Consider the following 16,461-nt stretch of genomic DNA (forward strand, 5'->3'; position numbering starts at 1 on the left):
GCTGCTTCAGTGTCTTTAGATATTTTTGTCAGATGTTACTATGGAATACTGAAGTATAATTACAAGCATTTCATAAGTGTCTAAGGCTTTTATTGACAATTACATGAAGTTGATGCAAAGAGTGAATATTTGCAGTGTTGATCCTTCTTTTTCAAGACCTGTGCAATCTGCCCTGACATGCTGTCAATTAACTTCTGGGCCACATCGTAGGCTGAATGGCTGCTCTAGAGGATCCTGGCTGAATGGCGGCTCTGGCGGATTCGGGCAGCTCTGGACAGGCGGGAGACTCTGGCAGCTCTGGACAGGCGGGAGACTCTGGCAGCTCTGGACAGGCGGGAGACTCTGGCAGCTCTGGACAGGCGGGAGACTGCCGGCACTGGGCCAAGGACACGCACCTCAGGGCGAGTGCTGGGAGGAAGAACTGGGAGTACTGGGCTCTGGACACGCACAGGAAGCCTGGTGCAGGGGGCTGCCACCGGAGGGCTGGTGCATGTAGGTGGCAAATTTTTGGGTCTGACTCTCGGGCTTCCATCCGCTCCGCCGTGCTGCCTCCTCATACCAGCGCCTCTCCGCCTTCGCTGCCTCCAGCTCTTCTTTGGGGCGGCGATATTCTCCTGGCTGTGCCCAGGGTCCTTTCCCGTCTAGGATCTCCTCCCAAGTCCAATAGTCCTGATTGCACTGCTCCTCCTGCCGCTGCCTGTCACAATGCTGCTTGGTCCTGTTTTGGTGGGTGGTTCTGTACCGGTTTTCTTCCGTTGAAGGAGAGGAGGACGAAAATGCAGCGTGGTTAGTGTTCAACATGTTTAATATAGACGATAACCAAGAACACTACAAAATACAAAACAACAAATGTGAAACAGTCCTATCTGGTGCAATGACACAAAGACAGAAGTACCAAATACCAAAGAACATGGCTGCCTAAATACGGTTCCCAATCAGAGACAATGACAGACAGCTGCCTCTAATTGAGAACCAATCTAGGCAACCATAGACATACAAAACTACCTAGAAAGGGGCCAGCCCCATAAACATACAAAACTCCTAGACCAGAAAAAACACATAAATCCCCCATGTCACACCCTGACCTAACCAAAATAATAAAGAAAACAAAGATAACTAAGACCAGGGCGTGACAGTCCAAATAGAACAACTCAAGCTTCCTAGTAAAGGCCTCAAATTCCTCCACCTTGTCCACGACTGTTTCCATGTTCCTTGTAACTGCAGATTGAACCCGTTCAAGTAACAGAATTTGTCCATAAAAAAGCTGTGTGTTCAGCTTGCAGTTAACGATTCAATGTTTCTGCATCGGGCCCCTATATGGGGCGAGAAGGCCACTGAAAGTTCTATGCTTAGAATGTATTATGAACTAATCATATGTGTTAAACATGTTACATTTGTAGTGTAGGCCAATTAATTGTGCTAATATTATATACGTATTATGTTCTGGCCCGCCATCATCCAATTGTTATAATAGGATTTGAAGCAATAGCCCCCGTGTGTGGTCAACTATACAGTTTTGCGCTGATTTGAGATAAGCATGGGGACTGGTCTTTTATCTTATTTTCACTGAATCTCCATTTGGGTATTGGTTAGCCTACAATTAGAGTGGCTAGGACAGGCAAGCCCCATACTATCGTGGAGGACTTAATTCTTCCTGCTGCCATGGATATGGCTGGGACAATGCTGGGGGAGAAGGCCCCCAAGACTATACAGACATTCCTTCATCAAACAACACTGTTTCACATAGCATCAGTGACATGGCTGTAACACATATAATTCACTGGTTTGTATGAGAAGCAGTAATTGTTTCAAAACATGGCTGAGAAACAATTTGAAACATTTACTACTTCACACACAGGCCAGTGAATTATATGCGTTATAGCTGGATGAGTCAACAGACGTGGCGGGCCTGACACGGCTTCTGGTATATGTCCGTTACATTTATGGGGGGGGGGGGGGGGGGGGGGGGTCAAATAAGGAAGACATCCTCTTCTGGAAACCAGGACAACATGAGAGGATATTTTTAAAGTACTGGACAGCTTTGCGACATCAAATGAATTTTGGTGGTCAAGATGTTTTGGTATCTGTACTGATGGTGCAAAAGACATGACAGGGAGATAGAGTGGAGTGGCAAAGCAGTTGCTCACGCAAAACATCAGTCACAGCGTCAACAGTGAAGCGGCGACTCCGTGTTGCTGGCCTTCTAAGCAGAGTTGCAAAGAAAAAGACGTATCTCAGACTGGCCAATAAAAATAAAATATTAAGATGGGCAAAAAACACAGACACTGGATAAGAGGAATTCTGCCTAGAAGGCCAGCATCCCAGAGTCGCCTCTTCACTGTTGACGTTGAGACTGATGTTTTGTGGGTACTATTTAATGAAGCTGTCAGTTGAGGACTTGCGAGGTGTCTGTTTCTCAAACTAGACCCTCTAATGCACTTGTCCTCTTGCTCAGTTGTGCACCAGACCTCCCATTCTTTCTATTCCGGTTAGGGCCAGTTTGCGCTGTTCTGTGAAAGGAGTAGTCCACAGCGTTGTAGGAGATCTTAAGTTTCTTGGTAATTTCTTGCATGGAATATTTCTAAGAACAAAAATAGACTGACGAGTTTCAGAAGAAAGGTTTTTGTTTCTGGACATTTTGAGCCTGTAATCGAACCCACAAATGCAGATGATCCAGATACTCAACTAGTCTAAAGAAGGCCAGTTGTATTGCATCTTTAATCAGCACAACCGTTTTCAGCTATGCTAACATAATTGCAAAAGGGTTTTCTAATGATAAATTAGCCTTTTAAAATTATAAACTTGGATTAGCTAACAAAACGTGCCATTGGAACACAGGAGTGATGGTTGCTGATAATGGGCCTCTGTATGTACTGTAGATATTCTATTAAAAATCTGCCGTTTCAGCTACAATAGTCATTTACAAGCTTAACAATGTCTACACTTGTCACGACTTCTGATGAAGTTGGTCCCTCTCCTTGTTCGGATGGCGTTCGGCGGTCGAAGTCACCGACCTTCTAGCCACTGTTGACCCACTTTTCATTTTCTATTGATTTTGTCTTGTCTTCCATCACACCTGGTTGCAATTCCATCAATTACATGTTGTGTATGACTGTTCCCCCTCATGTCCTTGTCGGTAATTGTTTCTTGTAGTGCTTATGCACGGTATGCTGGTATTTACCAGGTTTTGTTTGACCCATTTATGTATTGTTCTGTTGACGGTGGTTTATGGATATTAAAACGACACCGTTGTCAATCAGTTTTCGCTCTCCTGCGCCTGACTTCTCTGCCGCCAGTACGCACCTCACTACAACACTGTATTTCTGATCAATCTGATGTTAATTTAATGGACAAAAGAATGTGCTTTTCTTTCTAAATCAAGGACATTTCTAAGTTGCCCAAACCTTTTGAACGGTAGTGTATGTGAGAGTGGATTCTCGGCCCTCACTAGCATGAAAACTAAATACAGACACAGACAATATGTGGAAAATTATTTAAGACTGAGACTCTCTCCAATACAACACAACATTGCAGATTTATGTGCATCCTTTCAAGCACACCCTTCTCATTAACCTGTGGTGAGTTATTCAATATGTTTTTATTAACACATAAGGTGTTATATGTAAGATGGCTAAATAAAGAGCAAAATTATTGATTATTATTATGTTGTTATTTGTCCCCTGGTCCTGTAAGAGCGCTTTGTCACTTCCCACGAGCCGAGTTGTGACAAAACCTCACTCATTCTCATGTTTAATACGTGTGTGTGTGGTAGACTTACGATGATGGCAAAAAACAACATTTGAGAGTGCGCTGACCTGGCGCTAGAGTGGGTATGTAGCTGGAGGTTGAATATTTGAAGGGGTACAGGACTTTTTTGGAAACCACTGCTCTAGTACAGCCAACACTACAAAAAGTCAAACGTTTCTCAAAGATGGCCTCTGGTGGTCAAACTAGCACTAAGTAGCATTAATAGCAACAATGGCTGACAATTAAATAACGTCTTATAGAATTCTGCTGCAGCCCTCAAGGTGTGTTGCAGTATGACAACTTTTACAGAGAAAACCACTGTACTACCACTTGTTCTCTTTCTCTTCCTCTCCATCTCTCCATTTTCTCCAGTTCCACCATAATGGAGGGGGTGAAGAGAGAGGGAAAAGCAGAAAGATAAACATTTCATTGCCAACCACCAGTCTCTTTTTCTCTTCATCTCTCGTTCCACTGTGATTACTTTTCTCTCTTCCCTACCAGCCCAGCAGCAGGGTAATTTGCAATGCATTTGACTGCAGGCTACATTTTAATTAGCAATCGGACTCCCTTAATTACACTGACCGGCACCTTGATAATAATGGACAATCAGGTGTTCAGCAGTGACAACACGTTGCCAAAGACACCAGCAGGACAATGAGGGAGTGTAACGGCGTTCTTCGTTTGTTGAAAGAGAGGACCGAAATGCAGCGTGGTGGTTACTCATGTTCTTTAATGAATGAATGACGATACATGAAATAACTAAATGAATACGAAAACAACAAACGGAACGTGAAACCTAATACAGCCTATCTGGTGAACACTACACAAAGACAGGAACAATCACCCACAAACACACAGTGAAACCCAGGCTACCTAAGTATGATTCTCAATCAGAGACAACTAATGACACCTGCCTCTGATTGAGAACCATACTAGGCCGAAAACATAGAACTGCCCCACAACATAGAAAAACAAACATAGACTGCCCACCCAACTCACGCCCTGACCATACTAAATAAATACAACACAAAGGAAATAGAGGTCAGAACGTGACAGTACCCCCCCCCCCAAAGGTGCGGACTCCGGCCGCAAAACCTTGACCTATAGGGGAGGGTCTGGGTGGGCGTCTGTCCGCGGTGGCGGCTCTGGCGCGGGACGCGGACCCCACTTCGCCATTGTCTTAGTCCGCCTTATTGTTCGCCTCCGTGGCTTACTCACCATGCCCACCCCTCTCAATGACCCCACTGGACAGAGGGGCTGCTTCGGACAGAGGGGCAGCTTCTCGGGACAGAGGGACAGCTGCTCGGGACAGAGGGACAGCTGCTCGGGACAGAGGGACAGCTGCTCGGGACAGAGGGACAGCTGCTCGGGACAGAGGGGCAGCTGCTCCGGGCGGAGGGGCTCTAGCGGCCCCTGGCTGACTGGCGGCACTGGCGGCCCCTGGCTGACTGGCGGCACTGGCGGCCCCTGGCTGACTGGCGGCCCCTGGCTGACTGGCGGCACTGGCGGCCCCTGGTTGACTGGCAGCGCTGGCGCTGGGCTGACTGGCGGCACTGGCGGCCCCTGGTTGACTGGCGGCACTGGCGGCCCCTGGCTGACTGGCGGCACTGGCGGCCCCTGGCTGACTGGCGGCACTGGCGGCCCCTGGCTGACGGGCGGCACTGGCGGCCCCTGGCTGACGGGCGGCACTGGCGGCTCCTGGCAGACGGGCGGCACTGGCGGCGCTGGGCAGACGGGCGGCACTGGCGGCGCTGGGCAGACGGGCGGCACTGGCGGCGCTGGGCAGACGGGCGGCACTGGCGGCGCTGGGCAGACGGGCGGCACTGGCGGCGCTGGGCAGACGGGCGGCACTGGCGGCGCTGGGCAGATGGGCGGCGCTGGCGGCGTTGGGCAGACGGGCGGCGCTGGCGGCGCTGGGCAGACGGGAAGCTCCGGCAACGCTGGGCTGAGTAGCTCTCCTAGCGCCGAACAGGCGGGAGACTCCGGCAGCACTGGAGAGGAGGAAGGCTCTGGTAGCGCTGGAGAGGAGAGAGCCCCTGCAAGGGTGGGCCGGAGAGACAGCCTGGTACGGGGAGCTGCCACCGGAGGGCTGGTGCGTGGAGGTGGTGACGGATAGACCGGACCGTGCAGGCGCACTGGAGCTCTTGAGCACCGAGCCTGCCCAACCTTACCTGGTTGAATGCTCACGGTCGCCCTGCCAGTGCGGCGTGGTGGAATAGCCCGCACTGGGCTATGCAGGCGAACCGGAGACACCGAGCGCAAGGCTGGTGCCATGTAAGCCGGCCCAAGGAGACGCACTGGGGACCAGCTGCGTAGAGCCGGCTTCATGGCATTAGGCTCGACGCTCAATCTAGCCCGGCCGACACGCGGAGCTGGAATATACCGCACCGGGCTATGCACCCGCACTGGAGACACCGTGCGCACCACTGCATAACACGGTGCCTGTCCGGTCTCTCTAGCCCCCCGGTAAGCACAGGGAGTCTGCCCAGGTCTCCTACCTGGCGTAGCCATACTCCCTGTTAGCCCCCCCCCAATAAATTTTTGGGGCTGCCTCTCGGGCTTCCTTCCGCGCCGCCGTGCCTGCTTCGCCAACTCCATTCTCTGATAACCTGCCGCGCACTGCTCCATCGAATCCCAGGCGGGCTCCGGCACTCTCCCTGGGTCGGCCGCCCACCTGTCGATCTCCTCCCAAGTAGTATACTCCATGCCATTGCTGTCCATAACGTCCTCCTTTCGCTGCTGCCTGTTAACACGCTGCTCGGTCCGAGTGTGGTGGGTGATTCTGTAACGGCGTTCTTCGTTTGTTGAAAGAGAGGACCGAAATGCAGCGTGGTGGTTACTCATGTTCTTTAATGAATGAATGACGATACATGAAATAACTAAATGAATACGAAAACAACAAACGGAACGTGAAACCTAATACAGCTTATCTGGTGAACACTACACAAAGACAGGAACAATCACCCACAAACACACAGTGAAACCCAGGCTACCTAAGTATGATTCTCAATCAGAGACAACTAATGACACCTGCCTCTGATTGAGAACCATACTAGGCCGAAAACATAGAACTGCCCCACAACATAGAAAAACAAACATAGACTGCCCACCCAACTCACGCCCTGACCATACTAAATAAATACAACACAAAGGAAATAGAGGTCAGAACGTGACAGGGAGGGATAATAATGTGCCAATATATCCAACAAACACCGGCTTCTCGATCATTATCACTTTTATACAATGGGTTACCAACATAATAAAATAATGATCAACATATTTTAATTAAAAAAAAAAATACTATTTCATCCTTCCACATGATATAGTCCCAACACAAATCTAGGGTTGCTGGAGACACGACCAAATCCAATCTTTTGTTCTTTTTGTTCTTTATCTTTGGACGCGACCCAGTTGTTCAGTCTTTTTGTCCTGCATCTATAAACGCGACCCAGTCGTTCGGTCTAAATGTTCCATTGCCATACTGACTGGCAACTTTCTTATCCCTTCCTTGCTAGCTAGCCAACTACATCTAATTTACATTCACGTCAAAAAGTGCAGCCAGAATATCAGCAAAATAGCTGCATTTGCACTTGTTTAAGCTGTTTTCTAGTTAGATTTATTTCAATATATCCATAACAATGAGCTTATGATGCGTGACTTTGCCTGGCAGAGAAAATGTGCTCTCTTGTCAAGACAATCCATGACATTCATTTGAGCTGATATTGATAAATCAATCCATACACTCTCTTTGTTATCCATCACAGCTGACATAGCTATAGCGACTTATTGTATGTCACATTTATCTGTACATTCCCCTGGATTGTGCATTGGTTGAAATATCTGTTGGAGTCTGTGCTACTACTTCTGCTGCCTTGCTTCATCCTTTTAGGTGTTGATGGTGCTGCAGTGTTGTCTTTGTTTTCAGCCAGGATGTTGCTCCAGCGTTTTCTGTCTGTCAGTGACGGACGCCAGAAGCTATGGAGCGAACTTTCGCAAACAATGCCCACTCACTGACATATTCTCCCTTGCTTACAAACCAGAATTGGCTAGTTTCTGGACTGTCGTGGTCCTGATGCTGTGATTTGTGTATGTAGCTGTTCCCGCTGCAGTGCAGATCTTGGGTAGAAGTGGGTGGAGATAAAATGTAAGGGCATTCTCCGGGCATTTCAATAGATATTTCTCCAGTGATGCCACCGGGCATAGTGGGTTCCCTGGCTGCTCGAACATACATCCCCTCTTGGACTCCATGTCCCTCTCCCTTGGGTCCAGATTATTCTTTGTGGCCTTGTTATATGCGAGAGTGGCGTATCTGAGAGCAAGAATGCATTGTTATAATGTTGTTTTCCAGTAACCGAATTACGTGTGCAACTTAGAAATAACACAACAAACAATATACCATAGACTGTTCTCATCTGTTTTTACAAGGAATGAGTTGGGCTTTAGTTGTCTGTTCCCCTCTTTTCCTCTTCGACCCAGATGTAACTGGAGGCCGAACCACACTTTCTGGACCAGAACCCTTGGTTGCACAGTGCAAATGCATCAACAGTGAAAAACATCACCAAATGGACATGATGAAATCAACACAACGAGCAATGGAGAGGAACCACTATCACTGCCCGGCCATCCCGAATTCATCAGGCCAGTCAATTTAGCATTTCTGCAGTATTTTTGAGCTTGTCAAATTTGTGATGGAACATGGCAAATGGGCATAACATCCTGATTTGGCACTTTCAAATCTTTCATAATGCATTTGGACATTTCTTATGTCATTTGGCCCCCCAAAAAGTGACTTTTGACTACCTATGAAATCATATTGCAAATGGACAAAACATATGCCTTATGGACAAGCAAAAAACTAATTATGATAATCAAATATTACAAAAGTATGTTCATTTTGCAGTGTTACACTTGGCATTTGCCATATGGCATTGGACACCGTGCATACTCTGTGTATATTGTTGTTTGTTGTTTGTATTGTTGTTTGTTGTATATTGTTGTTACAGTGCAAATATGTTCCCATTCATTTTTGTCAATTTCAGGGGGGAAGTTCTCTTACAGGGCTAAGTGCCACTAACAAAGATAACTACCCACACTGAAAGGAGGGAAAAAGGGCTACCTAAGTATGATTCCCAATCAGAGACAACGATAGACAGCTGTCCCCGATTGAGGACCATACCCGGCCAACACATAGAAACACAAATCATAGAAATAAAGGACATAGAATGCCCACCCAAATCACACCCTGACCAAACCAAAAAGAGACATAAAAAAGGCTCTCTAAGGTCAGGGCGTGATACAAGCCCTATAATGAAACTGGCTCTCATGAGGAACGCCACAGGAAAGGAGGACCCAGAGTTACATCTGCTGCAGAGGATAAGTTCATTAGAGTTAAATACACCTCCGATTGCTGCCCAAATAAATGCTTCATGGAGGTCAAGTAACAGACACATCTCAACTTTTCAGAGGAGACTGCGTGAATCCGGCCTTTTTGCTGCAAAGAAACCACTACTAAAGGACATCAATAAGAAGAAAACACTTGCTTTGGCCAAGAAACACCATCAATGGACATTAGACCAGTGGAAATCTGTCCTTTGGTCTGATGAGTCCAAATTTGAGATTTTTGGTTCCAACCACTGTGTCTTTGTGAGACAAGGAGTAGGATGATCTCCACATGTGTGGTTCCCACCGTGAAGCATGGAGGTTGAGGTGTGATGGTGTGGGGGTGCTTTGCTGGTGACACTGCCAGTGATTTATTTAGAATTCAACATGGCTACCACAGGATTCTGCAGCGATATGCTGGTTTGCTTCCTCAGTTTTTCAACAGGACAATGACCCAACACACTTCCAGGCTGTGTAAGGGCTATTTGACCAAGAAGAAGAGTGATGCATCAGATGACCTGGCCTCCACAATCACCCAATTGAGATGGTTTGAGATGAGTTGGACAACAGAGTTATGGAAAAGCAGCCAACAGGTGCTCATCATATGTGGGAACTCATTCAAGACTGTTGGAAGAGCATTCCAGGTGAAGCTGGTTGAGAGAATGCCAAGTGTGTGCAAAGCTGTCATCAAGGCAAAGGGTGGCTACTTTGAAGAATCTAAAATCTGAAATATATTTTGATTTGTTTAACACTTTTATGGTTACATAGTTTTGATGGTTTCACTATTATTCTACAATGTAGAAAATATTAAAATAAAGAAAGACCCTTGAATGAGTAGGTGTGTCCAAATGTTTGACTGGTACTGTATGTCCAGGAGTTAATTTGCACTGTTGGACACTTGTTGTATTTTTCCACTTAATGTCAGAACATAGCGGGTTAGGTAAACATATGCTCACTGCAATCAAGTCTTTCCGTTACCCAAATGTACTACATGTAGAAATGTCACTCGCCCCCAAATTCTAAACCTCATGTATTGTATGTCTCACAGTTGAGTTGTCGTCTTTCTGTTCGAGCACAGTAGGTTAGGCTGTATCAAGTATTTATTTGTCTGTCAGCAGACTCTGCACTACCTGTAGAAGTGTCTCTTTATCCCTTATCCATTTAGTATGTTTCCTCTGGTTACACATTGTACAGCACAGTCAATTTATTTCCTCCAAAATACCCTGCAGTCATATCCAATCAAAGGTATAATAATTTAAATTTGTTTAAGGTTCCAATTTACTTTCACTTAACTAGGCAAGTCAGTTACGAACAAATTCTTATTTTCAATGACAGCCTAGGAACTGCCTTGTTCAGGGGCAGAACAACATATTTTTACTTTGTCAGCTCAGGGATTCGATCTTGCAACTTTGCGGTTACTAGTCCAATGCTCTAACCACTAGGCTACCTGCCAAACCACAGATGAAAGAGAACAGGAATAAATCCTATCCACAAAAAAAGTGTAAAGTGGTTGAAAAATCTTACTTTCAATTGAATTGCTATTGACAAGGCAGCGGTCTGTCTGTCTCATGGAATCTGCTCACCACAAAAAAAACTTGCTAATTTCTTCATATCTACTGTACAAGCCATAGTTCATTTCTGGGGGTCAGGGCATCAAATGTCAAAGATCAAGGCAAGCTGAACTCACAGAGATGACGTCAGTGTCGATGGGGCTCATCTCCACCACGTTGGCGTGGTAGGGCTCGTCTCGCCACATGGGGGAATTGTCATTTATGTCCAGGATGGTGATGTTCACCTGGAGGGAGGAGTAGAAAGGGTTAATGACTGTTCTGAGTTCAGTTAAAGTCTTCGAGATAGAGAAGAGGGGGAGAGAGAGAGAAATGGAGAGAGACAGAAAGGGAGAGAAAGAGAGAGAGAGAAAAAGAGAGAGAAAGAGAGAGAGAAGCATCTAAAGGATCTGAGAGCAATAAGAAGCATGAAGATGTGTGAGAATGGAGGTGGTTACCGTGGCAATGCCAGTCTTTTGCAGTGGCCCCACCCCTCCATCCACAGCTCTGACAATCAGGATGTACTCTGACTTCAGCTCTCTGTCCAGTAAGGCTGTAGTGGTTATCTCTCCTGAAATGCACAGGTAATGCATAGGTCAAACACACATCAGACACACCACAGCATGTACAGAAACACACAGACGCGCATGACTAGTCACATACAAACATGCACACTCGCTCTCTAGTGTAACGGGGTTAAGTGTTCTGCTAACAGCTTTGCTTCCTCAAACGGACCAACGGTTTGAGCCACCCAAAGGTACTGATTGGATGGCTCCATCCGCAACATTTCAAGCTAGCTGTGGAGTGAGCTTACGGCACGTTCTTAATTGCTTTGCACCACAGTGACTCAGTTCCTCATTTTACGATCGGATCCCCTGCCACTTTTGGTTGCGCCCGGTTCCCAGAGGCAGCCAGCCAATGCATTGCTTTGGTCTGAAGTAACAGTTCTGCAGCACACACTACGCTCTCTCTCTCTTTCTCTTTGTAGTGTTCGCTGAGGAGATGTAGCTACAGGGCTCGAAATTAATCGCCTGTCTGAGATGATTCAAAACAGACTCTGGATCCAAAATTCATAGAACCACTACATTATTTTTTTTTAAAGCAATGAGGCTGATGTAACAGATCAGACCCTTTAGCTTAAATTGTTAATTAACTTCTTCATATTATAAGCGCAGAAATGCACACACGGCAGTAGGATATGCACGGATATTCCATAATGCAATTAGCGGGAACACACTGTTCTAAAAAGCGCACTGCACATGTGAGCGATTTTATGTGACAGAAATTAAAACATCTGTTACAAATGTAGAAAGAGGGGATATCTAAAAGACGCAAACATTAGCATGGGTTGCTAATATGACTAGGATTGCATCTTTAGCTGCTGGACAATGAAATTATGTTGATTTGAAAACCAATACAATATGAAAGAAATGCTGGTTTCAATTGCGTAAGGAAGTGTTTATAAAATAAATCCCCTTAACATTTCTATGACCTGATTTTGGCAAGGCTACTTTGAAACAAGGTAAGACATGCCTCATAAAATGAGGATGGAAGTGCAGGACATACAATTTTTGTGGGGAGTGCAGAGGATTTTAAGTAAATGAATGAATGGCTACATAGCTAGCTAGCTCACTACACTCTACAATTCATAATAGACTGGCACTATGCAGTCAGATAGCTAGCTATACCTATTGCCAGAAAGTAAATAAATAGTTCAGCTAATAAAAACAGAATTTAATTAATGTTAATAAGCTAACCCCATCATTATTATGGCCAGCCATCTTTGTCATATGATAATGGTATTTGGTCAAATTGCAGGATTCAAAGATAGGCAATAGAAAGAGTGATAGAGAGAGCACCACCCATGTTGAGGCAGGCAGAGGACTAACATGTAATAAGGCACTATCTGTTCAACTCCTCATCTTTGCTGACTGTAGCCCAAGTGCTATAACAAAACAGTTGTTGCCTGCCTTCTGATTTAATTTGGTTGTCATGGCAGGGGTCAGAGACAGTCAGTAGAGAGAGGGAGAGCACAACCATGTTGAGGCACAGGGAGAGGACGAACAGATCATCATGTGACAATTTGGAATTGTAGTTATAAGGCTGTCTGGTAAAGCACTTTGCACAGCAATTTATATCGCACACAGATTGGAACTATCGGTTCAACTTCTCATCTTTGCTGAGTGTAGCCTATTTGCTATAGCAAATGTTGTTGCCTGAATTTGGATTTAATTTGGTTGTCATGGAGGTAGAAGACATGGCTGTGCTTAACAATGGCGCAAAGCAGATTGAATTATGATATATCATATCATATCCACCAGGTGAAGCTGGATACCAAAGATAGGAAAACAATATGCCCAAAATGTATTTGGTGCATTTAAGTGAATTGAGACTGTAGATCTGACCCCTTTCTGTTCCACTATCTTTGTATAAGGTTGATGGTGAATGACAAATTTTTTTGCTACGTATTTTTTGTATGATGCCATACTGATTGGTTTATTTTAAAGTATATTGCTTGATCCATATTGAAGAGTTATATTTTGACTGTCACTCATTATTTTATTAATTAATACTGCAATTAAATTGTGTAACCAAGTAAGACATTTCTGGAGTCAGATTGCCTTGACTCCTTTTAAGTTAATTTGGTATAAGAAATTAGTTATTCAAGACCATACAAGTTACTAGCCAAGCGTGGTGAAGGGTACACCAATAGAATAATGGGTTTTGGCATATACTGGTTGATTGTTTATCAACAAAACTGAGATGTACGCAACTATGGGGCAAAACAGACGGGGTTGGCTTAGATGTTTGACCACTGTAAGCCATATTTCGTCTCCAAGGTTTATTGCAGACATTAATATATTTGCACAATGAGCACTTGTTGTCTCTCAAATACATTGTTACAGTTGTTGGTTAGCTAGCTTAGCCATATTAGCATTGACATAAAAAAAACACCTCAAAACAAGACATGGTATCAATAACAAGATGAAACAAGCTGAAACGAGCCACGTACAATTCCCCACATGGCAGTTTCTTGTCATTCTTGCTATCAATCTGGCCATCCAGAATCACAACAACACACAGACTACTGCCCCATGGAAACGCTCACAATGTTTTTGTGACGTTGTCAGCCAACCCATCTATTTAAATGTAATTAAAGATGGAGTGTGGTGGTGACTTTCTGAACAGTTAACATTAAGAACACGGTTTTAAGTAATATAGAAAAAATATGGGGTTTCAGTTGTGATTGGGGTATACTGACCAATTTATCAGGACATTTTTTGATACATTTTCCCCTCAGAATTCACCAGAAATAACAATTTCACAGCTGTTACCAAAACATCTGAGAGGGGTGTTGACACCGGAACCCATTGACCCTTACCACCACAATATCCAACACAAAGTTACACTCACCTGAGCGTGTGTTGAGGCGGAACTGGGAGGAGCCCTGTAGGGAGTAGATGAGTGAGGCCTGTCCAAACTCCCGGGAGGCGTCCAGATCAGTGGCATTCACAAACACAACCGTCGCCCCTGAGGAAGAGAGAGAGTGAAGGAGTGAGTGAGAAAGAGGGGAAGAAAGAGGAAGGGATATCAAGAGTCAGGTGTAAAAATGTATATGAGGAGTTAAAGAGAGGGGGAGCAAGAGGGGGGGATCAGTGAGAGAGGCATCTTTCAACCTCCACTCTCTCACACTCAGCTGGCACTGAGTCGGTTTATGGATTAGTGGATTATCAGCAGCTTGTTTGGTATTATGATCCATGCATGGAAGAGCCCTGATAAATATCCAGGGAAGGTGATGAGAGGCTAGGTCCAGAGCCCCATGGTTAGCTAGTTAAGTTAGCTCCACGGTCCACCCCCACAGTCCACTTTGCTTTCAAATTGGCACTTCAATGTGTGTGTGTGTGTGTGTGTGTGTGTGTGTGTGTGTGTGTGTGTGTGTGTGTGTGTGTGTGTGTGTGTGTGTGTGTGTGTGTGTGTCTGACACATTTGCCAAGCTCTGCAGCAGCTCTGGCGGACGAGGGAATAGTCCCTTATCTCAATTCATCCAGTGATTGGAAACAAAACTATTGTATACTCTGAATACATGCATGAGAATGAAGAGTGATAGTAATTTAACTGCACTGGCCTGCTAAGCACTTAAAAATAATATATAAAACTACATAAGAAAATATGAGACAAGAGGGGATACAAGTTGTGACATAAAAAACGACCCAAAGCAAAGAAAGGAATATCATTGAAACTCAAGGTAAAGGATAAGAAGTGATAGGGTGAGGTTTGGCCATTAAACTAGTCTATTGTACAAGGCCATTGTAATGATCTACAGTATGTCAAAGCTGTGTGAAATGAACGGAAGGAATGAATGGCCATTGACCTAAGTGTAACACAGTCTGAAAATGTGACTTATTGTCTTTGTTTCCACCACTCCTGGCCTCAATCCCAAAGCGCATTGGAGGACGGAGGAAGCAGGTTTTTTGAAGGGTAGTTTTTAGACACAACCCAGCTGTCTTCTGTGAGTGACTCCAACCGTAGATATATAATTGTTTATGTAATAAAGGGATTTAATTTGACTACGTAATGCATTCATGACATAAAATTATGATTATTTCGGTGGGCGAGGGTGAAATAACTTGTAGTATTGGACACCATCTGGATGTCACCGTAACATGTCAATTAGCTAACGTAACGACAATCCATTGCAAAATAAATGCAAATGATCCATGCAACAGTATTGTATCGAGGTGGTTACCAACGTGAGTTTCTTCCCACTGGTCAGCAATTGCTTCCCACCGGGCAGCTGTAGGCTGGCACATGTCGTTAGCAGGAGCTAACGTGTTCAACTTGTTCTTTCCCACTTGACTTCATTTTGAGTAGGCTAGCAGCCTACACAACAAATAACTTGTAATATTGGTAGAAACCATCTTGAAACCAGCTTGCGGCAACACAACAACACAGGGCACAGTGTCCTTCACTCTCGCTAAGGAGAGGGAAGTAGCTAGATAGTGTATACAATATTGGTAGAGAGAAATAGCTAGATAGTGTAGCCAATATCAGGCCAGGGTGACAGCTAAAGCACATTTATTGTAGTGATTTTCACTGAAAATGTGCAACTACGCCATTACTGTTTAGATTTTAAAAATAACCAACAAATTATTCTGAACACTCTCCCAAGTCCCAACTTGGGCAGACAAGTTTCAAATTCTCCCTGAAGTTTCTAGCTACAAGCATAAACTAGCTAGATTTGGAAGAGATCATCAGGACTACTGACTGAACTGATTGAAGTAAATCCGTTTGTATCCAATCGAGTCTCACTGCAAGACATACATCATCAAATTGGGAACCAGGTGTGTCTGTATAACCTCCCCCGTTCAAAATCTGTCCACGATAAGCATACTGATAAGCAGACCACCTGCCTTCCTGCCTTTGGGACAATGACACCCATTGTTAGAGACTATCAAAACCAAATCAAATTATATTTGTCACATGCGCCGAATACAACAGGTGTAGCCCTAACAGTGAAATGCTAACTTACAAGCCCATACCAAAAAAATTAAGAGGTGAATATAACAAATAATTAAAGAGCAGCAGTAAAAAAAAAACAATAGCTGGGCTATATACAGGGGGTACCGGTACAGAGTCAATGTGTGTGGGCACCGGTGTCGAGGTAATTGAGGTAATATGTACATTTAGGTAGAGTTATTAAAGTGACTATGCATAGATAATAACAGAGAGTAGCAGCAGCGTAGAAGAGGAGAATGGGCAATGCAAATAGTCTGGGTAGCCATTTGAT

The 16,461-nt window shown here is 44.8% G+C and overlaps 1 protein-coding gene across 1 annotated transcript in view; it reads right to left on the reverse strand.

Moving 5' to 3' along the window:
* LOC110492868 (cadherin-23) overlaps positions 1-16,461 on the reverse strand; it is a 588,267-nt gene that overhangs the window by 203,807 nt on the left and 367,999 nt on the right. Inside the window, exons 19-21 of the mRNA XM_036946709.1 lie at positions 14,088-14,204; positions 11,132-11,244; positions 10,814-10,921 (exon numbers count right to left, since the gene is read on the reverse strand). Coding sequence (XP_036802604.1) covers positions 10,814-10,921; positions 11,132-11,244; positions 14,088-14,204 — 338 coding nt within the window. The remainder of the gene's footprint in view (positions 1-10,813; positions 10,922-11,131; positions 11,245-14,087; positions 14,205-16,461) is intronic.

Source organism: Oncorhynchus mykiss, chromosome 16, assembly GCF_013265735.2.
Source record: "Oncorhynchus mykiss isolate Arlee chromosome 16, USDA_OmykA_1.1, whole genome shotgun sequence".
Lineage (NCBI taxonomy): Eukaryota > Metazoa > Chordata > Actinopteri > Salmoniformes > Salmonidae > Oncorhynchus > Oncorhynchus mykiss.